This window comes from Bemisia tabaci, chromosome 3, assembly GCF_918797505.1.
Source record: "Bemisia tabaci chromosome 3, PGI_BMITA_v3".
NCBI lineage: Eukaryota > Metazoa > Arthropoda > Insecta > Hemiptera > Aleyrodidae > Bemisia > Bemisia tabaci.
Genome location: NC_092795.1, coordinates 53,641,603 through 53,664,716, shown reverse-complemented (window position 1 = coordinate 53,664,716; position 23,114 = coordinate 53,641,603). Strand labels below are relative to the sequence as shown.

General features: G+C 38.3%; 2 protein-coding genes across 2 annotated transcripts in view; one reads left to right on the top strand and one right to left on the bottom strand.

The window, feature by feature from the left end:
- The window catches only part of jvl (javelin-like), a 254,717-nt gene extending 245,564 nt beyond the window's left edge, over positions 1–9,153 (bottom strand). Inside the window, exon 1 of the mRNA XM_019045446.2 lies at positions 8,499–9,153. The gene's annotated coding sequence lies outside the window, so the exon portion shown is untranslated. The remainder of the gene's footprint in view (positions 1–8,498) is intronic.
- A 442-nt stretch (positions 9,154–9,595) lies between these two features.
- On the top strand, positions 9,596–22,968 carry nbs (nibrin). Its single transcript, XM_019045485.2, has 13 exons — positions 9,596–9,840; positions 10,646–10,767; positions 11,435–11,589; positions 12,453–12,612; positions 13,972–14,227; positions 14,603–14,728; positions 16,652–16,830; positions 17,141–17,223; positions 18,511–18,899; positions 19,368–19,630; positions 20,433–20,594; positions 21,265–21,431; positions 21,974–22,968. The coding sequence occupies exons 1-13, from the start codon at positions 9,804–9,806 to the stop codon at positions 21,990–21,992; spliced, it is 2,118 nt and encodes a 705-aa protein (XP_018901030.2). The 5' UTR covers positions 9,596–9,803; the 3' UTR covers positions 21,993–22,968.
- Positions 22,969–23,114: the final 146 nt, after the last annotated feature.

The window sequence follows — 23,114 nt, the reverse complement described above, 5'->3', positions numbered from 1 at the left end:
AACGCATTTGACTGGGACTTCATTCCATCGGGTGGCGGAAAAAGACAATCCATGGATCTCCTTCGGCGATTTGACTCGCTGAAGTAGCAAAAGTTCATCTTCACCTCTTAAGAAGATTATCGGTGGCGTAGGGGCCTAAAAACTGCTCAACGATAGTATAGTTCGAGTTCCGAATCGCAATGAGCCCACTCGTGTTTTTTTCTTATACCTTCATCGCATATAGATTTCTCTAATGTTTTTGTTTTATTCTCTCTGATTGCATATTAGTAATCATACCCTCATTTCGTTTTCTTCCCCTTTCCTTTTTCCTTTTCTGTAGCATCTTTGTCCATTTACAATTATTATTTTAAAATAGCTTTCCCTTAGTATACAATTGATGCTTCAAACGAAATCAATTGTTTTAATGACATTTTGGCTAAATCATGGATTTTCCCAGGCAGGCAGCCTCTCGTCCCTCCCGGACTCTATTGTTGCCAGATAAGTTGCTTTTTTAGCACTTTTCTCAATTCAAATCCATGTAAAATATTCACATTTATCGCACAATCTGGCAACCTCTCGAGTGAAATAGAAAAAGGTAGAATCGCTGAAAGTCTGAATCCTTCGAAGTTTATATTAATGATTTCAAACGTACTACTCAAAATTGGTTTTAAAATTGAGTAAACGCGCCTATCTGTTCGTTCACGGCGATAATCAGCCTGCTAAAAAAACTACATCGTTTATGGAAAACTGGCGGAACCCGAGTGGAAACTCGCAACAGGGCGAACAGTAAGATAGGATTATGAGATTGGGAGGGCAAAAAGGGGGGAATGAATGAGGAGGGGTGCCCCCGGGGGTGGAGGGGGGGGGGCATGGAAATTATCAGTCCTGAGTTCCGGTCGGCGATAATCAGCACGGCACACACTCACACTCGCTTGCGCATGCGCTCTCCTCCAACTCCCGACTCGCAACAAATTCACCGCCGAAAGCTCATCAAATTTTCACAATGGCTGAACAATCTCCGGTCCCTGACGCCGAGCCGCACTGTGGGACAAGTCAATTAGAGAAGTCGAACAAACCGTGGAAATTTAAAAAGCTTCTCATTAGAACCAAATTTTGGGGGTCTAAAAGTGGTTCTACTGGTTTTCTCGTACACTTTTCTCTCAGTAGAGCCCCTAAGAATTTAAAACTTGACAAAATCGACGTCAAATTGTTTAGTTTTAGTAAACACATTCATATTCGACCTCTTCCATTGACTCGATTCACTGTGCGCCGCGCCGCACTTTACGGCTTTGCCGTGCGGAGGAAGAACGCCGTATGAACAATCGAATGTTGCCAAATTTTCTCCCATTGAATATTCATTTTTGAGGGAAATTATGAATATCTCCCCTTGGCTTGCTCATATTTATTCGTTTTACATTTCGTACATAAGAGTATAAAAATACATAAAATTGCATATCCACGAAATGAAGGGGAACGTGAACTCCTCCTGCTGTCTCAGAGACTGTAATGCAGGCTAGAAAAGTTGGATATAAGGTTCCGAAACGCGTGATTCAACTAACTGGCTGCAACACGCGTTTAGCTAAATAGACGAAATTGCAAATCAATGAAATTAAGATTTGCCAATATGCTAGACTCGCCCATGAGAAGATTTTCCTTATGTTTGTTGATCATCTGGCAAGAACTAAGTATATCGACTAGCGATGACGCAACATTTCGAAAAGACAAGGCCAAGCGATCGAGTCTTCCTGCGATTAAAAACCAAGTTTTCGTCGGTTTTTGGTGGGCGCATCGGTCGCGTGCCCATCCTGGCGTATCAGCGGAAACTTACGAAATTCTAGGAATTTTTACGTGCTCGCCGTACCGTGAGCTCTTTAACGGCGCCTGATATCATTGCCATATAGTCGCTCTCCTTACATAAAGGCGTGGCTACACTCCGAGATGAACCCTGTCATGTATAGAACTCAATGCTTTCTCGGGCTCATCTCTGAGTGTAGTTACGCCCTTTTGTCAGCCAAGCGATGATATCCTTTCACGTCCAGGTGCATACGCGGAAAGGCACGAGAAAAGCATTGGTTTTTTCCCCTTTTTCCTATCGGTATGCGTTCCTGTACTGACTTCAATTTGACGCTTCAGAATGTTGATATTTTTAGGCCCGCTTGGTGTACAAAAATTGATTTTTTTCCTAGATAGATGGAAATTTAGAATAGTTTTCGGACTTTTAAGTATTTTCTTGTGTTGACCGGACAAGTTCGAAGTTCCGCGAGCCAGGGTGTCTACTAAAATAGGCTGGCCTTTTACAGTACTTTTTCAGTACGTCCCTAAAAAATTCAGTACCTCCTCAAAACAAAAATTCAGTGCTTTTTCAGTACCTCTATTGGACGAAATTTGAAATTCTATCTCGAATTGTGACAAAAATGACGTAGACACAACATTTCATTGAAAATTGGCTGACGCCATAATCGCGATCTCGCAGCCAAATACTCCTCTGAGAATCAACGCGCAGGGGAAAACTTCAGGCTTTTTTAAAAAAACACGCGTGGTGCGGAGAAAAAATTCCGGACCTTATTCCGGAATGTTCACTCTCTTTCAGTACTTCTAGGCCGCCCTCAAAAAATCAGTTCATAACCAGACTTTCCAGAAATTCCAGACTTGAAGATTTCGGATTTAAAAGTCGGGACATCAAAACTCCGACGCAGACGAAATAACACAATATAGACGAAAATACGTCGACTTCAGGGATAAATACGTCTATCCACCCTTGTCATCAACTCGGTGGTTTTTTCGCCAGATTCCGGAGTTTAGACGTCCGAAAATTTCGAGCGATCTCGCGGAACGTCGATACCTGAATGTTACAAATTATACTGTATACTGTATGGTAAAGTGCTTCGTCTCTTTTGTCTATAGCTTTGTGTATTAATTTAAATAATCAGCCTGCAATCCACAATCTCACTTTTCCCCAGCTCTATATCCAGAGGCTGAAATTGGACCGAAACGTACGCAAGACGAGAGCTAAATGCAGCGAGCCCTACTCTTCCAAAACCTCCTAACTCCAGCAGTGTTTCGATTCGGACACGCTGTTCTCTCTTCGACAAAGATGTCGGGCGACCGCGCCGCACAGTGGATCGAGTCAACGGGAGAAGTCGGACAAAATTTGGAAACTCCAAACGCTTTTAACTCCGCCCATACAAAACTTTGAGGTTCGAAGAGTGGTTTCATTGGTTTCCTCGTGAAATTATCTTTCAGAATCATCAATCACAATTCAAAATGTGACGAAATAAGCATCAAAATTTTCAGTTTAAGTCGTAAATGTCACGTCCGACCTCTCTTATTGACTCGATCCACTGTGCGCCCGGTGCGATGCGGTGGCAGTTGGGCAAATCGATGGGAACAGCCGCGCGGCAGCGACCGAAAAAAAAGAAGAAAAAACCCGAGAAGAAAACGGGTACGAAACGAAAGAGAAAGTACCGCACTCATCAACTCCCCGTTATCAACTTATCATTTTCTCGTTAACAGTTGTTTCGTCTTGCCATGTCGCTGCACCTCGCTGTTTCGCTGTTATTCTTTATCTGCCTCTTTCATTTCGCTAATCGACTCACTTGCGTCCAATTTCGTGTTGCAGCTCCGTCGCCTGGCGTGGCGTTGCCAAACAGAGCTCTCCGATAAGAGATGTTCCCGAGGGGACTTACACTCGCTGCCTAGAGTACCTATATTGAGAGAGTATGGCCACTGGGCCCCATGGAGAGGCTTAGGACCCAAAAATGGCGGTGCTTTGTTTTGGTTTTTGTGGATGGGAGGGGGGTCATTGCCAACTTTTGACGGTTATCACCAGCCGCACTTGCTGCCAACCTTACTACATCTGAGATAATTTTTCTCAAAAATTGCACACGATTAGCCTTAAAAATATGTAAAGTTGTCGCAATAGTGCATTTGAGTAAATTTCTCGTTACGATAAGCAAAGAAAACTACATTTTGAGTCATTTTGCATTACATTAATTTATGGCGTCCGCCATTTTTGGGTCCTAAGGGCTCCATTTAGCCTAAGATGGCTGAGCCAATCAGAGGTGGTAACCCCAGTGGCCATACTCTCTCAATATAGGTACTCTATCGCTGTCTTGCCCTGATAGGAAAGCCCCAAGTGAAAGGGAAAATTCCTATTTCCTTTCCAAACCGCGAGTCATCATATGGACTACATTTTGCAATTTGGAACTATAGCATCTGGCTCAGTTCAGAAACGACGTACGGGCAATTAGTTTCCCTGGGCGAACGAGAGTTTTTACGGATGGGATAGGACCTGAGGGCCTTAGAGGACAGGGCGCATACGTTTAATTTCTGCTATTTTGAGAAATACGTGTTTGAGGTTTCGAAATCACATGGATTCGTATGGCGGAAAGAAAGTTCTAAGTGACTTTTGATGCTTAAAAATTGGAATTTGAGAGCGAATTTTTCACAGAATATGCATTAAGACCAGTTATACTTGGAATAATTTACACCTCAGTTTTTTCAAAAACTGCACATATGCGCCTTGCCCACCAAGCCTCTCAATTGTAGTTCCTAATTGCAAATTGCAGTCCATATGTAGGTGTTTGAACCTGTGTCAATTGCCGAGGAAAGTTTCTACATATACCTCTTTGAGAACCAAGATTGACGCTGTGTGTCTAACTACTTAACTAAAATCTAGGGTTTTATACTTTATAATTGCATCAGACAGGTACATACTGCGATTACTCTGCATATCCCAGAACCTACGCTCAAAGTCTATTGATGGATATTGGATGTTAGTGAAATCCTCTAATTTACTGCAGACTTTGATACCGAATGGAGAAATTTTAGTATAACTAATCGAGAACTGCTACGAGCAGTCCTTTCTGCTATCCCAGTTGAAACTCTAGTCGTTTCCTAAATAAATACAACTTGAGTATATTATTGACATAGTTTTGAAGGACGAGAACCCTACTACAGTCTATCGCTAGGTCATTATCCAACTGTCGAATTTCCCTCTAGTTAATTGTAAAACGACCACATTTGCAGATAAAACTGCAATTTGTGGCTTTCTCATAAAAGCGCTTAACTGCAAAGGGAAACTAATGGCGCATAGGATGTTATTAAAATGAGGTAGCGATAATGGGTCCTCCTTGCGAAATATAGTCGAAATTGCAGTGAGATTTCAAAATTTCGAGCAGTCTCTTGGGCTTGAGCGTTCAGGCCGTGAGTTGATGCATACAATGGGTATACGCGACAACAAGGGCTTGGCGGCGTTTATTGTTATGTGCTTGTGCATTGTGCGCCGAGGCTTCTCAGCGCGCAATGCGTAATGTCCTTCCTTTCTTTCGCTTCCTAATTTTTGGACCACGACATCGTTCCAGCCCGACCGATCGCTGGATTCGAAATCGGTTTGCCCCCCTCTCGTCGAGAAGGGGGGCTATTCCGTGCTCAGTAAAAACGCCGTATGAACCTTCAGGCGTTGCCAAATTTCTTTTGATAGGACTCAAATTCCGTGGTAAATTTATGAATATTTTCCTCCCTAATTTTCATATAATTTAGTTCGCAATTGTACCTACAGCTTCTGAAAATTTAAAGGAAAAATATTCATAGCTTTCCTAAAAAATAAACATTTTATTCAAGGCAATTTGGCAACTCTCGAATGTTCATTGTTCATACGGCGTTCTTCCTTAGCACGGCAGTATTGGAATGGGTACAGGGAACTTGGAACAGTGAGAACAACATCGAAGAAAGCAGACGCTGCTAAGTTTTTTGGCACTCGGGGAGCAAGGAAGCTGAGAACTGAAAATTATAACACGTTATTCCGCGTCATCACTGCTAATTATGGGGAAAATGCAAGAGTTATGCGTAAAATTTTCTTATTCCAGCTGTCTCTTTCTACCCTTCGATATAAATTGAGGGGCTCGGAGGACAGAACTTCCTCGATTTTCCTTCCTTATTTGCAGAACATTCAGTTTAGATTTCAGGTCCTGAGTAAAGTTGGCTTGTTTCGAAAAAATAAGATAGGAGCGAAAATTTTGAGACATCCCAAAGAAGTTGCGTGGTTTCGCATTTTGGCCATCGATGTATAGGTCAAGACAAGATCGAAAAACCGTTACACGAATGATCGACTGAAGAAGCAACATGCATCACCCCTGTGGGCTGCTTCACTGAACAAGTAGAGCACGAATCGAAATCACAGACCTCACTCGTTGAAAACGAGTGTTGATAATGATGGAATAATTACCCACAGTCACACTAAATACAGTACCTTCTGCTTTCGCTCTTCAGGACTCTTTAACGGACATTTAAATGCCACACTCAGAAACGAGAGTTACCTTCAATAATGCCACGTGCTCACAATGGATGGAATGGAAGTTTCAAATTAAGTACGGAAAAATGGAACTTTCCTAAAACTTCGAGTAAATCAATATCGATTTGAGCTAGAGGAGTTGAAAACCGTTGTTGCGTCGATCCAGATTTTCAGGAATTAAGAAGTGCAACAATGAAATGCATCTATTGACTGTTTTCGAGTTTTTATTTCGCTCGGATACCTGGGTAAAGTTTCAGATGGGGCAAAGCGATTTTCCTCAAGTTGTTTCCCTTCTATTCTGACTTTTTTCTTTATTTTTTTTTTAAAGGGAGTGGGGGGGGGGGGGAGGGAAGGGGTCTTTGTGCCTAATTATTGCGATTTTTTGTTGGAAAATAACTGACAGTGTCTGACGCGTTGAAACCGATGTTTTGACGGAAATAAATCATAGCGAACACAAACCTGACTCACATGAAAAAATATGATCCAAGATAAACATCATTACCTACAGATTTTCTGTTTCATTTATCCTGTATAACTCTTTGAAAATCCCTTTGATCCGTTCAGCTTAATGACGTCAAATAATTAGGTAGGTATTGGATAGGACCCAAGCAGCCAGGCTCAAAAGCTATGAGAGCCCCTAAAAAACCGAGTGATACAGCGAGGTGGAATGTTGCAAAACAAATTTCACTGATCATCTCATCATATTCCAAAATACAGTAAAATCAGCGCAAATCTGGTTTTAGTTAGTGTTTTTTCCACCTGTGCAACACCTATACTCGCAAATTGCCAAGTGCTTAATTTTGTCTGGAAATGGTATTATATTCTTCATTAATGTGCACTACTTGATCAATGACCATTTAGTCTGAATTTTTTTTATAAAATTTCTGTGGGGGTACAGAAAAATTAGACGAAATACTATGCCATAAAAATAATCAGTTAAACTTAAAGAAAAAAAAGAAAAAGAAAAAAAGAGGAAATCTGTGATGTCACAGACCAAGATGTCAGGTTTTATCCTTTCACCATAGAATGTTGAACCTTAAATTCTCTTCAAAGCTCACATGTTTACACGAAATGCTGGTTAAATTAACAAGTTAGGTGTTAAGGCAAGTTCCCACAAATGACTCAGGTTTATTTTTTCAACAAGATCAGCAGGGTTGCAAACCAAAGGAGAAAACCGCTCCACTGAAGTCAAGAACAAAATTCAGCTGCTCAATGACCAACGTTTGCATCCATCCATTTTTAGACCCACCACGGGAGATGGGTCGAGAATTTTGGATAGGGTCTTCGTTGCTGCCAACATGAATCGAATGTTGTAAGCGCACTGGCGACAGGAGGAAATTTTGTTCTCTTGTAACGGAGGTTGGCAGTAAGTTAAAACCTTTAACCAAATCCACTCTTGAAAATTCGCCTTTTGAGTTCAAACAATAGTGTTATATTGATTGGTGGTTAGTGGCACCTACGGACCTACACTTCAGTAACCGGCAGTGTAAAGCAGTATTACAAATTTACCTTTTAGTTTTAGGTAGGAACCTTCTAGCCCATTCTGCTTAATTTTTAGGGGTCATTCAACACTTTTACTTGTTCTTACTTATACATAAATTCGAAGAATGCAAGGAATGGAGAAAATCTATGCTATTTTTAACCAGGATTTTTGGGATGCTGCTTTATGTCACCCGTGTAAGTGACAAAAACTGATAAATTGAATAATCAGCAGTAGGTACTACGGAAATGATCACAAGATACACTCTCAAGAGAGTAGCAACTTTCAAATCAGAAAAAATGAGAGAGGCCACAAGGTGAAATTCATGATTCAAAATTTTGATACAATAGATTTCGTAGATGAACAATGGCTCAGTCACTACAGGCTGAATTGGTGTACTTGTGTAACAAATGACACCAATGAGCGATGCAGACAAAACCAGTGATAGAAATTTGGTTGGGAGCTAAATTTGTACTTGACACAATTTAGAGTGAACAGACTTGTACGTATCTAGTTTACTGATGGATTATAAAATCATGTATGCCAACAACGTCTAATTCGACTGGAGTAGAAATAGGGTTTTCGAGAAGGTAGGATTGAGTTCACAATGGCTCTTTCCGACTCCAAACATATCCAAAAGTAATGCAGACAAAGTCAGCTCTGAAGTCAGATTTAAATACTTTGATACAGATCTAATAGAAGTTTCATCAGAGCGGTGTGAAAAATGTTAATTTGGAATAGGCTTACCAGTTAGCGAATAATCAGTTCCACTTCCAACCGATCCTGGTATCAACTCATAGCAGGGTGAATTATTCCAGACTATCTTGAAAATTAAAGACGCAATCCAAGGGAATTTGCACACAACACTTAAATGTAATTAAATTAGCACGATTATAGAAAATTTCCAACCGTAGAAGTGTTACGACAGAAAAAGCACCAACATACTTTCCTACAAGGTCTCACTAGACAGTGAAAATGGTTATGGACCCCAACTGTAGAAAATCGTTACAATATTGAAACAACCACGATCATAGCACAAACATTTGTTTGAAAAGATAATAAAAGTAGACAAATTCTCCTGGAAGGGACAATTTAATTTGACCAAAAAGAATGAGGTTAATTGCGTAAAGTGATAATGGTATTCGAAAACATTATGGACGTGAGTGATCGACGTAACAAACCGTGGGTTATAATCCGATGAAATGACACACTTTATTTCCGTGGACACAGGCGAGAATTCAAAATCCGAAGAAGTGAATTTATCCGCGCACTAATTAGGGATTTTACAAAATTTGAAGGGAACACATCACGGCACACACGGACATGTCACGAAATTCACTAATCTTCCCGTCATCCTTCTCCAACTTGCCTTGTGGTGATTTTGTGTGATGGTAGTTTCTGATTCTGACAGCGGATTCTAAATTGATAACAGCGCCACTGTACAGTCTGCAGACATTGACGTATAATACAATCTAGACCGCGCATTGGGCCCGACTTTGGGCGGGGAAGGTAAGACAGCTAGGGGGGTAAAGACGCGCCTTCAGCTTAGTTGATACCGCCGGATATACGAGCTAAGTGTACCCGTATCAGGCAACGGCACTGGCAAGACTGGCATTTCCACGAATTCCACCATTGTCTCGTCGGTACACTTGCTGTGTGTTGCTGGGTTGCCTATCGTCTCGCTTGAATTTCGTAATGCGCGGTCTAGATTGTATTATACGTCAATGTCTGCAGACAACACAGAAATGTTGCTATTGGTTACTGTTTGACACAGTTGCCAAATTGAAATAATGTAAGTAAATTTAATTTTTTTTTGTTTTCAGGTGTAAGTTTGGCATCTGCGTTGTCTGTGAATTGTTTTGTTTTCTGCCAATTTTCCGGCGTCTTTTATCTTCAGCAAATTTTCTCAAACTCTGCCGTACTTTTTTGTGATGGAATAACAGTAAATTAATACATGTTTTTTTATACATTGTGTTTATGTAATCGAACTTACTCTGCGTATTGGCGGTGCTCTGAAATATATTTGTCAGCCTGCTTGAATTCACTGCAAAAATGTGGTTGCTCACAGGGATAAGGGAAGAAAACCAAGGTAATTTCCCTCTCGCTTATAATTTAGACGAATTTTCCCCACAGCATAAGCTTGCTGGTTCCAAACAACTAAGACAGTTTCAATACGTATCCATTGATGCGAGTTATGAAATACATATTACTCGCACGTGTGTGCGCGTTCTGACTTTCATCGAAAAGATCATTCAATAAATACACGATTTTACTAGCTGCCACTCCTTGTAAGATAAACGTCGTAGATTTTAATAAGCAGTAGACGCCTTGCATGGTGCTCTGGGCGGAGGTTAAGGTGGCTTAACCTCCGCCTCCTCTCTTGCGGTTTCCAATTGGGTTTTTGAGACGTGTCCATTGACTTACAACACAATCTAGACTGTGCACTAGGCCCCAAGAAGGTAAGACAGCTAGGGGGTAAATCAAGGTGAAGACGCGCCTTCAGCTTAGTTGATACAGCTGGATATACGAAGCGTACCAGGCAACGGCACAGGCAAGACTGGCATTTCCATTGTCTCTGTACATATTGGAATACTATAAGTATGTACTAAGACAATCCGGGTTGCTAATCGTCTTGCCAAAATTCCCTAATGCGCGGTCTAGATTGTACTATACGCTAATGGACGTGTCCGAAACATGCTATTTTTCTACTAAGGAAGGTTTGAAAACACTTACTTAAAGGATCACCAAAGACGAGCTCTCTTAGCTTCTTGATATAGTGATATCATGAAAACACGAGAATTATTCCTTTTCAAGAATCAGCAGTACTAGGATACCACTCGTAATCTAAATAATGTTTTCATTGTCATGAGCTCTAATTTTTGGTCTTGTTTTAGATCAAGTCTACTATATTTATCAGTCGAGAGAGCACACTGTCAGCCGGAAAGGAGGAGATGTAACTCTAGCTAATGATCAGTCCATCAGTCGACTTCATGCCAAGATAATACATGGAACCCAGGTCTGTATATATCATTTACGTCCTAGAAAATAAATTTAGCACTATTGCTGTTAGTATGCAAATACTGCCAACATGAGTCAGAAAGTCATTGAAATAACTTGAGACAACTGTCAAATGCTTATAAAGTTGGTGTTCGGGTTCGCACAAGAACTTATTAATTTAAATTTTTTAAGAAAACTCACTTGCTTGTTGTTTTAAACAACGTGCAAGTGAGTTTTCTTAAAAAATTTAAATTGTGTAATGCTTGTAGTAATCCTTCAGGAATCACTCAGTCTTAGAACTTTTAATAGGCTCTGTACTAAAAAAATTGCAAATCAATACCTAGATCTGCAACTAAAACAATTGAAAGTTTTTGATCGAGAGCACTACTGTACGGTAGATTTGTTGGGCCACAGAGATTAAAAGCCTTTTACAATGTTTGTAACGCACTAATAAATATTAAGAAGCAAACATAAGGTGATCATTGTGACTTTTTAATTTAGTTTCTGTACTTTTTAATGTATGTATCACTTTCCACAGTTGTAAGCGGTATGCTCCAGCCAAGTTGAGATCCCTGCTTTGAGTCATTAAAAATAAGTTTAAAATACTCCAGTCTACATGTTTAAGTAGGCACTCACAGCATCCAACTTCTTAATGCATGGACTAATGTAAAATTTACTTTTGTCAGGATGAGAACCAAATTCTAGTCATGGATGCAGGCTCGAAGTATGGAACTTTTTTACTGGAGGACAATGATGAGAAGAAAAAACTGGTTGCAGATGAAGCAATTATCGTTAAATCTGGTAGCATTCTTCAGTTTGGACTTCAGTGGAATGTGTTTCGGTGAGTATTTTTATTCACCTAGAACTGGGGAAAGAAAAGAAGAGACAAATGTCACATCCAAAAATTGCACAATTCAACAGATATTTACATGCTAACCAATGGACCAACTGATGATTGATGCATCTAGACTGACGTGACCTTTGTCTCTTCTTTTCTTTCCCCAGTTCTACTCATCTTGAAAAATGTTTTTAATGATGATTGCTTGAATAAAAAGTCAATGATGAATGAGAAAAAAGAAACCCAATTGGACAGCATGAAACAAATAAGTAACAATCACGGTGATAGGATTTACATATGGCAGGGAATCGGATTCGGAACCTCTTGACTGCAGGGCTAGTGCGCTACTGTTGAGATACCACTAGGTTCAAAGAGGCCTTAAATATCTACTATCATAAGCTTGTGCTTTTACCTCTAAATAAAGGATTGGGGATGTCACAATAAAAATTCAGAAACCCAAGATCAATTGCTTCCAACATAGCGTATCGGTACGTTCCTCATGATTTTTTTTTTAAAACTTGTATTCTTATTATTATATGCTTTTTCTAAGAGAGTATCACACATTCCACTCCGAGATTGGAAATTCCTACTGTTGAAATTAACACTGATTTCAAGACATAAGTTTTTTAAAGATGGATTTTAAAACTTGACTATTTACCTAAAGACTCATCGGAACTGAATATGAATGCTCATAGTCATTTTTGAAATATTGAAAATCACCCAAACTTAATCGCAGCCCTCTATACCTATTTGTTTAACAATTTTAAGAGCCTCAACATCAGAAATGTATTCATGCACCAATTCTTGTTGAAACAGCTAAGCAAATAGCCCCAAAATTTAATTGTGTTTTTGCTCCAATGTTTCAGGCTTGATTACATGCCTCTAGTCGTGTGTCCATCAACATTGAACTCAGCTGAAAAGTCTCAACTGAAAGGAATAGTTCAGGCTTTAAATGGTCAGTTAGTCAGCGACTGGCAAGAAAACACAACGCATCTTACAATGAACAAAATTACTCTGACCGTCAAGGTATAGCAAAACACAAATCTGCCTACTTACTGTATTATGAATCAATACACTCACACACTTGTCCATTTCTCAGTTTCTTATGCACCATTTTTCATTTTATATTTTTATTTTTTGTAACCAAATTAGATACTTAAAGAAAAAATATAATTGGCACATGAAATATTGTTGATAACCTTTGCTCCCGGCGACAATTTTCAGTAGCAGGTCATGTAGAGGCTGTGATGTCTCCCCAAACAGTGGTCTTACATTGAAAGCACCTTTCAGAATACAAAGGCTGTTTCACAAAATTGAAAGCTAACCTGGTCGGAGCAAAGTATTGAAGATATTAAAATATGGTCTCCAGGAATTTATAGCTCATATCATGAGTTTCCTAAGAAGCTCTCGTCGAGCTTATTTGGTGAAAAATTCATATTTCTATGGCGATTTTTTTGGCATCACGTCAAAAAAATTCTCCAGGATTTTTAAGCCATTTTCCATTCTTCAAGCTCACTCTGTAAAGCAGTGTAACACTGGAAATGAAGTTCAAGACACAACTAATCTGCCATACTGCCGTGCTAAGGAAAAACGCCGTATGAGCCATCAGGCGTTGCCGAACTTCCTTTGAGAAAATATGTAATTACAGGGAAATTCATGACTACATCTCAACTGATTTTTCAGAGGATCTCAATCGTACTTTGATCTGAAAAGTCAGAAAATTTCAAGAAAAAATATTCATAGCTCTTTTCAAATATTGATTTTTTCTGAGAGGAAATTTGGCAACATTTGAATGCTCATGCAGCGTTTTTCCTTAGCGGGGTAGTGTAGTTCTCATGTCAACTGACAATATTTAAGAAGTTGACTCCCTTTTCAGATTTTCCGAATTCAAAGATGCCAACAGGCTGCCTTTTTTAGCCTCCTTGAAGTCTTTAGGCCACCTATCAAGTTGATACTAGAGTATACTTCAAGGAGTAATTCTGTGAAAAGAAAAGTTTGGTATTTACTCTGCCTTTTGAATTACACCATTTAGCGCTAAATTGTATTTTAAAGCCAAAATTTGACAACATGAGTCAATTTAGATAGTCTCAAGAAGTAACAAGGGTCATGAGACATTTTTTCCTTTAAACTAGATACCTTTACTTTGGGTTCTAAGACCTAAAAATTTGCATAGGTTCATAACTTCTAAGTACCTCTAACCAAAAAAAATTTCAAGGAAATCTGTGTCTATGTGTTGCATCACTGGATCACTTGTCAAATAATAAACCATGCGGAAGTTCAAACTACGAGTCTGGAACAGCTATTTTGAACTTAAGTTTTATTTTCTTTACGTTACCTTCCTTCTTATATTTCAAGGTAATAAGAGTCATTGATCTGTTTCTGTAGGTTGTCTGTGCCCTAGGATATGGTAAACCTATTGTCAATTTAGAGTTTTGGAATGCTCTCAAAAATGCTGTGGAAACCAACACCAAGCTCCCTAATTACGAAAATTACACACCACCTCTTGTCGAAAAAGCTTTGCACAAAAGCAAAGTTTCATTTACAATTGATCTTGGCCGACGAACATTGTTTGCTGGCAAAACTTTTATCGCTTGCTGTCCTGCTCAGAAACAGCGTCTAGAGAACATGGTTGTTGCAGCAGGTAATTCACTTTCTTATGCTATCAATTTCATGTCATGACAAAATACTAGCGGCGCGATTATTGAAACTATGTCGGCTTGACATGACGAGACACTGCTCTATCTTAACCATGCAATACATCGCATTTTGATGTACCATTGAGCTGCTTTAAACATTCAATATTTTAATGTCTCAGTATCCTAAAATTAATTACCACACGCATCAAATCCCTGTCAAGCCGCAGTCTCGGATCAAATACGTGCAGGGGCGTCGGGATTAAGAGTCAAATGCTGCATAAACACGGCCTAATAACCCATATGTATTTCTGAACACAAACCTAAGCTCTAACAATTGATGACTCATGCCATTAATATCAATTTAATTTGTTGTCAATTAGGTGGTAAAGTTATAAGCTGGGTGGACGGAGAATTTGAAAAAGAAAAGTTGCTTGATCCTGAATTTCTCATCATGAAACCAGCGCCTAATGAATCTCAGGTTGAGGCTCAGTACCTTGAACTCTTGAGTAAGTTATTTTATTACCACACTGTTAATCAGTGATAATATTCCCTGTCTATAAACTATGAGGTCAATTATCACCATTTTACTTTCAATGTTCCTTTTAGAAGGATTCAAGTATTTTGTACGCAATGTCAGGGGTGCAGAAACTCCCCAACTTTGTGACCAGCCAGGTCGAAGGCTGGTCTCGTGAATTAGAGGAACCCTTGCAAGACCAGGGAAAAACTGAGGATCTTCATGAAATCAGAATGGAAAGAGGAGGCGGGATGTAGTGTAAAATACAGCGTTTCAGCGGTGAAAAGTCTGATATTTTGTATAAAGAGATTTTCTTTGTCTTTAGGAAAAAGCTATCCTGAATTCTGTTTTGAATTTGAAGGAAGACTAGTTGTATGAGTCAGTTGCACTGGTAACAGAATTGTGTTTTGATGATTGATCCTTGCAGATTAACTAAAAATAATATCTGTCCAAACAGCAACTCTCTATGTTCAATATTAACAGGGATAACAGGGATATCATGCTTCGAAAAGTCAGCTATTTGACGTCATCCACCGGGCACGTAGCCAGGGGGAGGGCTTGGGGGGCTCAAGCCCCCTCCGCCCCTCTGCATCAATGATCAAACAAAAGAGGAAGAAACCAAAGGTGTCACTACCGCTGTGGATGACGTCAAAAACCCGTCTTTTCAAAGCGCAATATCTCAGTTAATACTAAACGTAAGAAGTTGCTGTTTGGACAGATTTTATTATTTTCAGCTAATCTACAAGAATCAAGCATCAAAACACAATTCTGTGACCAGAACAACTGACCCATTGGAGATAGCCTTCCAACTTTTCGCACCTCAGCTTAATTCTGTAAAAGATACTCACAACGTCAGCTGTTTTGTCTTATTTGAAGCTAAATTTCGTTTACCTCATCTTGCAAAAATGCTTCCTCAAAAATTCAGATTTCTTATTGTTTGCTCAACATTGCCTCCATCAGAGTAAAGGCTATGCATTGATTAGCAACTTTGTGACCAGATCACACATTGTTAGGAAGGCAAATTATCTTTCAGCAGTATGGTCAATCCGGTCACGTAGCCCCCTCAGAAACATTTTCATGTGCCCTCGATCAACATTTACATCACTCTCTGAGACTTGAATTATTTGATCATCTGTCTTCCCTTCCTGTCTCTCAAATGGCCGTTGATGGACAGACTTTCTCAATCAAATGAAATAATGGACCACTAGGCAAGGTAAGAATTTAAGCTATGTGATACATGTTTCTTAACCAGAATTTCACGTTGAACACGATTCGCACAACGAAAATTACTGAAACTAACTCCTAACAAAGATATTAACGTTTTTATTTCACATTGGTTACGAGGAATTTGAACTGCCTGCTCACATGAAACTCAAAGCTCTACGTGAGTAAAATCGCGCACAACGGTTTCAGCAAGCTTCTCAATCGAGCAAGTTCATTTCCCACCATGTGTTGTTCCAACTATTAGCAATTTGCTATAGCTGAGCCAAAGCGTCAAGATTGAGGCTGCCAGATTTTTGTATCGCAGAGACTGTCATGATAACGTTTAGCGCAGGATGTGAATCACGTAGAGCATTGAGTTTTCATGAGTGGGTAGTTTGAATTCATGCATCAGGAATCGTTAAATATCTTTGTAAGGAGTTAATTTCGGCAATTTTGATCGTGCGCATCGTGTTCTACAAGAAATTTTAATTATGAAACATGTATCAGAATGCTGAAAATCGTACCTTGTCTAGTGGTCCATTAAGGTTGCACCTAGCTCAATAACATAGAATTATATTAGGGTATAGGCCACGCAGGAAAATACATATAGATAGAGTACGACAAAAAAATGACTAGAGGGAGTTGGAGTTAAAGCTAATCTATCAGTCCCTATTGTAACCTCCAATTGTATCAGATCAATTTTATCTTTCAGAATACCTCAAAGGCAATGAAATCCGAGCACTAGGTGAATCTGAGATTGGCATCAGTGTTGTATATTGCTCAACAGAGAAGTACTGCAACCCACGCTTTGACTTCAATTCAAATTTAATCCGAACAGAAGCAAGTGATGCAACACATCCCGAAGGGTCCTGCCTTGTTCCGGAGACTCAGGTGAGCATGGACATTAACATTGTTTAAATGAGAGAATTTACAACTTTTACGTACCTAATGTAAAAAACCCGGAGTCATATTGCCGATATATGAAAAGAGGGGGCTCATCTAGGGACTATTACACATTGACAGCAGCAAAATCATGGAAATCGGTTCAGTAGAACGAACGGTGACAAAAATGAAAATTTAGGGGTCAGAGAACTTACAGTAATGATTGTTATGAGGGCTGTCAAGACTTGAACGTATGCTAATAGAGACTTTCTCAAACATTTTTTGAAATCTCATTTTCTCTTCACTGAAATGGTTTCAGAATGCAACTAAAGATAGCAGAAGCGTGGATCGAATGACCATTCCAGAAAGTGATCCTCTTCCAACACCAGTTAATAAATCGAGGTGAGTCCTGTTTTTGTCATGTAATCATCATCCTCCACTTGTATTCAAAAGAATGGTGACACAAGAGGCTGGATAAACTTGCCAGCAGTTATCTTTCACGCAGGGGTTTTTTCAGTTGTTAGCACAAAAGTTAGCTGCTCCATCTAAATTATTCGCAGATCCTAAAATTTTACCAACCAGGACCCAGGAAAAATTATTTATTCATTGCATTGTAAAAAACAATGTTTTAAAGATTCGTCAAAGAAAGATGGACTCATTCTATAGTACTTAGAATTTCTTAGTTATCGCTGTACCTAGCCAATCTGACTGTGGTAAATGTGCATTCTCTTAAACATACATACATGCATACTTGTATCCGCCCACCGTGTTTTGGAAGAGATAATTAGGAAAACAGTACCCATGAAACATCTGTTTGAAAGTATGTTTCAAGTTTTTTTAAACGGAGGTCCAGAAAATTCCATGCATTCACATTAATCAAATTTCCTTTTAAGAAAGCCCCTGTTCAGTGTTATAAACTCTTAAGACCTCTTTTTCATAAAGATTTGGGAAGCCCAACATTTTTCTTCACAAAAATTAGCAAGCTCAATGAATTTCTTTACTAAAACCAACTTGCTAGTCGGTCTCTTTCACTAAAATCACACTGCCTCCTGCTCTCAAAGAACTGAACAGAAAATATAGAAAAGGAATTGAAAAAAAAAACCTTCAACTGCTTTTGCAAACAATTTCTCGTCCTTGACTGCTTTGACAAAAAAGTGTTGAAGCACTCCAGCACATTCTGGACCCTTGGTTTTATATTACAGTTTTTTGAAATGACAGTGTTTGTCTAGAACATAAATTTGGACAGGACATCATGTCTAAACAGACTCATTTGTTTGGTGTATGTTAAAAATAATTTTAAGATGTTTTTACGATGTAACAGGGAAATGCTAATAAAAAGTCTCATATCTCTTCTGAATGACGAATAGTTCAGAAATTATGAAAAGTTTCACCTATCCCTGTATTCCCATTTTTTTGAACAAGGCTTTTGTATTATCGTTAGAAGTGAATGGCCATAGGTATCCAAAAAATTTACCAAACCTCATGGAATTTAATTTGTACAAGCCAGATAATCATTTTTTGAAGGACACACTCAACAGTGCAATTTGAACGCTTGAAGTCCCTATCATACCAAAACACTCCTCTGGTACTTCTTTTTATCTTATTCATATTTTCAATGATTTTTACGGATGCATTTTGGATGTTAGATTGCTGAGAACAAATTACATGAAAGAAATTTGATTATTTTAGGAGCCGTCTTATCGATGACATGGATGAAGAAGACAGTGAAAAATCGAAAACTGAATTGGACTCAACATCCAAAGTGGACATTTCTAGGGATTTCTTTGGGAGCACAGCAGATTCAAGACCATCAACCTCTGGAGCCGATTCCTCATCCAGGAAACGCCCATCTGAGCTCATGGCGAATGATGACGATGCGGATATCTTTGATTTTGGTAGTCTGTCTAAAAAAGTAGAGTCCACCACGTCTGCAAAAAGTCTATTCAGCGATGTGGATGAAGATGGTGCAACAAGAACATCAACAGGCAGCTTAAGTAAAAAACCACGCTTGTGTATTGAAGATCCTGATGATGTATTCAACCTGCCTGATAGGACAGCATCCAAACGGAAAATACAAGGTGTGTACAAATTGAAAAAACATGACTCGTTGATTAGATTTTAAATTGAGTGAGTTTTGCTCCGGATACCTTGTAGACTTAGAGGAAATAAAATATGTAGGACGTCTTGAAAACTTGAGGCATATTTCTAAATGAACAATACTTTCTTAAATCCTCATTCAAGAGCTATTTTTTCCAATCTCTATAATTGTGAATTTCATCGTTTGATGACTCAACTCCGAAACTGTTGTTGTGGCCTGTTTTTCATGTTTTTTTATCATCTGACGACTCGCTTAATTATTATTATTTAACCCAAATAAGCCAAGTACATGTAGTTATGGTGTTGTTGCCACGGTCGGGCTGTGCTGTGTTGTGTTGCCAATTGTTGGAGGATAGGTGACTCGCCTGGATGTGGGTACCGTCGCTCATAATATTCATTTTATTGTTTTAAACTTCTAATTGACCAAATCCTCCTTTTATTTTTTTTAGATGATGATTCCACATTGGAAAACTCTGGGAAACGTAGAATATCACTTTTGGACAATGAGACTAGTTCCGAATCCTGTAAACGACGAGTGTCCTTGTTGGATGACGAGGTTGATGCTGGGAGTGGATCTGAAGCAAAACGATCTCGCCTTGATGGCTTGGAGTCAAATCATCGGCCACCTCCATCGACGATGTCTCAAGAAATGCGCAACTTAAATGAGCAGATGAAGGATGTAGGATTTAAGTCAAGGCCGCTGCCCATCAAGGTTGATATTTTTTAAGTTCTATCAATTTGGCATTTTCACAAATTTGATCTAAGATAGTAGAATTTTGCACGTATAATAATAAAAAATAGAGTGAGAGCGGAAGAAAAAAGTTACAAGGCAAAGCCTTTTGCTGAGCGTTTCACCTTTTAACCCCTGCCCCTCCCCCTTTACCAAATTTTTCTGGGAGACTGAAATTGAGGGGAAAATGCCTCTTAGTATACTTTTTTAAAATTCTAAAAATCAGAAAAATTCAAAAGGAGACAAAGGTCAATTGGACGTATTTATGCTAAAAGGAACTATGTGCATAGGGTTTGCGTGTAATCTAGTTCCTTTTATCATAAATACGTCCAATTTTGCATCATCCTCCTTTTACATCCTTCTTTTGCCGAACTTAATCTGGTAAAAGGAGAATTTACTCTTTCAATCTGAGGACAAGAGTAAAATCTAGATTACATTTTGCAAAAAGGAACCACTATCTCTAGCTCTTCTGTAAAAGCACTTTTCTGCATATGGAAACCAATGGCATGTATTTTGTGTCTCAAATGAGCCGTAAATAGTAGTTCCTTATTGCAAAATGGTCCATCTGGTTTTAGTCAAGAATACGGAGTATGTTTTGTTCTGCTACCAATGAATTTTGGATTGTCTTCAATCTGTAGGTCCAATCGATAGACTTGTTCACAAAGAACATTTTTACCTACTTTCATCTCTAACTTTTTACAAAAAAATTCCCTCATTTCTTTTGATTACCTATGTATCAATATCTAGTCAATAAGTCGTGTTTTTCTCTCATTTAATTTTGTAGATTAAAAAAGAAGATCCATCGGAGGCAGAAAATGATCCTTATGTACAAACATTCCTAAATAAAGCTATTGTCGAAACCAGAGATTTGATGCCTGTTCGAGAAGAAAAACCAGCAGAAACACAGCAAAGTGATGAAGGTCCAAATTTCAAGAAGTTTAGAAAGGTAATAACTGGAATCATCTTTGAATGTATTGGTAAACTCCAGCCAAGAACATTAAATATGTTTTGCTGTTTCTTATCTGATTTGTTTTCAGTCGAAACATTGTCGGGTCTACACAGGAATGCACGCAGCAGTGGGGTTTTCTGTGGTTCTTCTTTGGGGGGGGGGGGGAGGAGGAGGAGATAGACTGCTGAATTGCTACTTCCCCTATCTTCTTCGACCTCAGGTATTTTTTATATTGCCTAGAAACAGCAGCAAGCGCCCCCTTTTTTTGTGTCACTCATTAATCTTTTCTCTAGCTGACTCATAATTTCAACTCCTTAGGGAGGTTTAAATGCAAATCCCTCTTTACATGTCGATGGATGCTGCTAATTTTATATTTTATATCTTTTCATTCGAAAGACATGCCTTTTTTTAGCTACTTTACACACACCAAAATTAATGAAAAATTTGAGTGAAGAAATAACGACAAAATAAGGAGGTCCATGCCTTTGTTGCTACTTGGTGCTTTTCCCTGTTAAATTAGAGTTTAATATAAATACATAAAAATGACCTCAGTGAAAGATATTTAATCCAAGTTTTATTTTTGTAGCTTTCTGAATCCTTCATCCCTCACTGCCCCTTACGTTATGTGTGTCACTATCTTTCATTACCATTTTATTATTTGCTTCAGAATCAAGTATGCAGAACCAATGTCACAAGAATCATCGGCAGGAATGCCCTTCGACCGTTCCAGTTGCAAGAAAATCACGATATTTGGGGAAATCTCATTGAAGAAGAAAAACAAGATCATTTTCCTGGTTTTGATCAGGGATATAACTCGCACTCTGCTCTATTTAGGTAAATTGAAATTTTTTTTTCTTCAAAAGTTGCCAAGGATTAAAAAAATTGTCACTTTTTGCTCCAATCTCTAGCTGCTGCAACATACTAGTGTTCTATCATCTTGTTGTCTTTAGAAATTAGTTGCCATTTTTTGCTGTTATTAGCATTGAAAAAAGTCGAATTCAAATCTTTTACAGTTGCAGTAGGTTTATCTCCTTGCGCTATGTGAATTTGAGTCTTTTACGTACAACAATAAATTATGCTTATACTTTTGTCACAAACATTTTTAGGAGAAGTTTTGATGCACTTATTCAAATCATATACTGAAAAAATAAAATAATCATTTTTTTTTTATTGTACACTCTCCTTTTTTTCTTCTTTTCTTTTTCCTCTTTTTTAAAAGAAATTTACATCATCATTCTTCACAAACGTATCTCTAACTGTTTATCCTGTATGGTGAATTGCAAAAACCGATAATTTAAAGAATTAGTGTAAACTTATCTTGTAAGTGCCAGAAAATTGCAATGAAGTATATTTCATCATTAATATTATTTTTTCAGGCGTGGCCGAGGACGATAAACACACTGTGCAAGATGATTCCAGTGGTCTCATAATTTTTCATCTCTGGTGCAAGGAATGAAGTGTAGAAGAGGTATTCGTGTTAAATAAATTTAAGAATATCTATTTAATAGATGTTAGATCACATCACATATTTAAGAAGAATGTCTTTTTAACAAGTTCTATCTCCATCCACAACATCAAGAATATCTGTTTTGTTGGATGTTGTTGCTCTGAGTGGATTGTTTTTACCCTCTTTTGTTTCTAATCCGTCTTTTTTTCTTAGATCATATGCTTCTCTGTTATTTATTTATCTTTTATCAAAAGTGTGTCTCTCAAATTCTGTTCAAATTGTGTTTTTGCTGTCCATGGGTCAAACCAAATTTGATGTTAGTGAAAGTGATGATTTTCTTGCCCCCTCTTCAAGTAAATTTGTGGGATAGGAAGACGGGGAGGAAGAAAAAATATCTAACATGTGGCCCGAACTGTAAGTGTGTACAGATCCTGAAGATGTGAAGAGATACTTTTTTGCCTATTGTACATGGAAAGTTTCTTATTTTACCATTGACTGAGTTTGTCTCCAAAATTTTAAGTTCCCCCCTTAAACTGCGCTTTGTTACTCTGCATATTATAATAATGCAATATTAGTTATCACAAATTTTGAGGGGTTTTCCCATAATTCAAAACTGCGTATTCATTTTATCCTATCTGAAATGAATGCTTCTCTTATTTTATATAACTATGTTTTAATCATAATTTGGCCCAAAAGCACTGTGTAAAATCCAAGTCTTTTTATTCCATTTAGGTCAATTTTTTGGCAAGTTTCTCAAATGAATTCACAAACAATCCATTTCAAATCGGTCTTCAGTTTAATGCAAAAACACATTTTTTTGTAAACTATCTAAATGAATTTTTGAAGTCAGATGTTTTATACAAAAATTGTCTTTTTATTCCAAATGGAATATTAAAATTTTTTTCTTACATTGAACAAAGCAAATTCTTTCTTTTCGAACGTAAAATTGATCTCCATTTAAATCCCTCTTTATACTAGATTCAATTGATTCATCATATGATGGCTCAATCACTATCTTGCATCCAGAGAATCTTCAAAACACTACCGCTTATTTTAAAGATCGCTTGCTC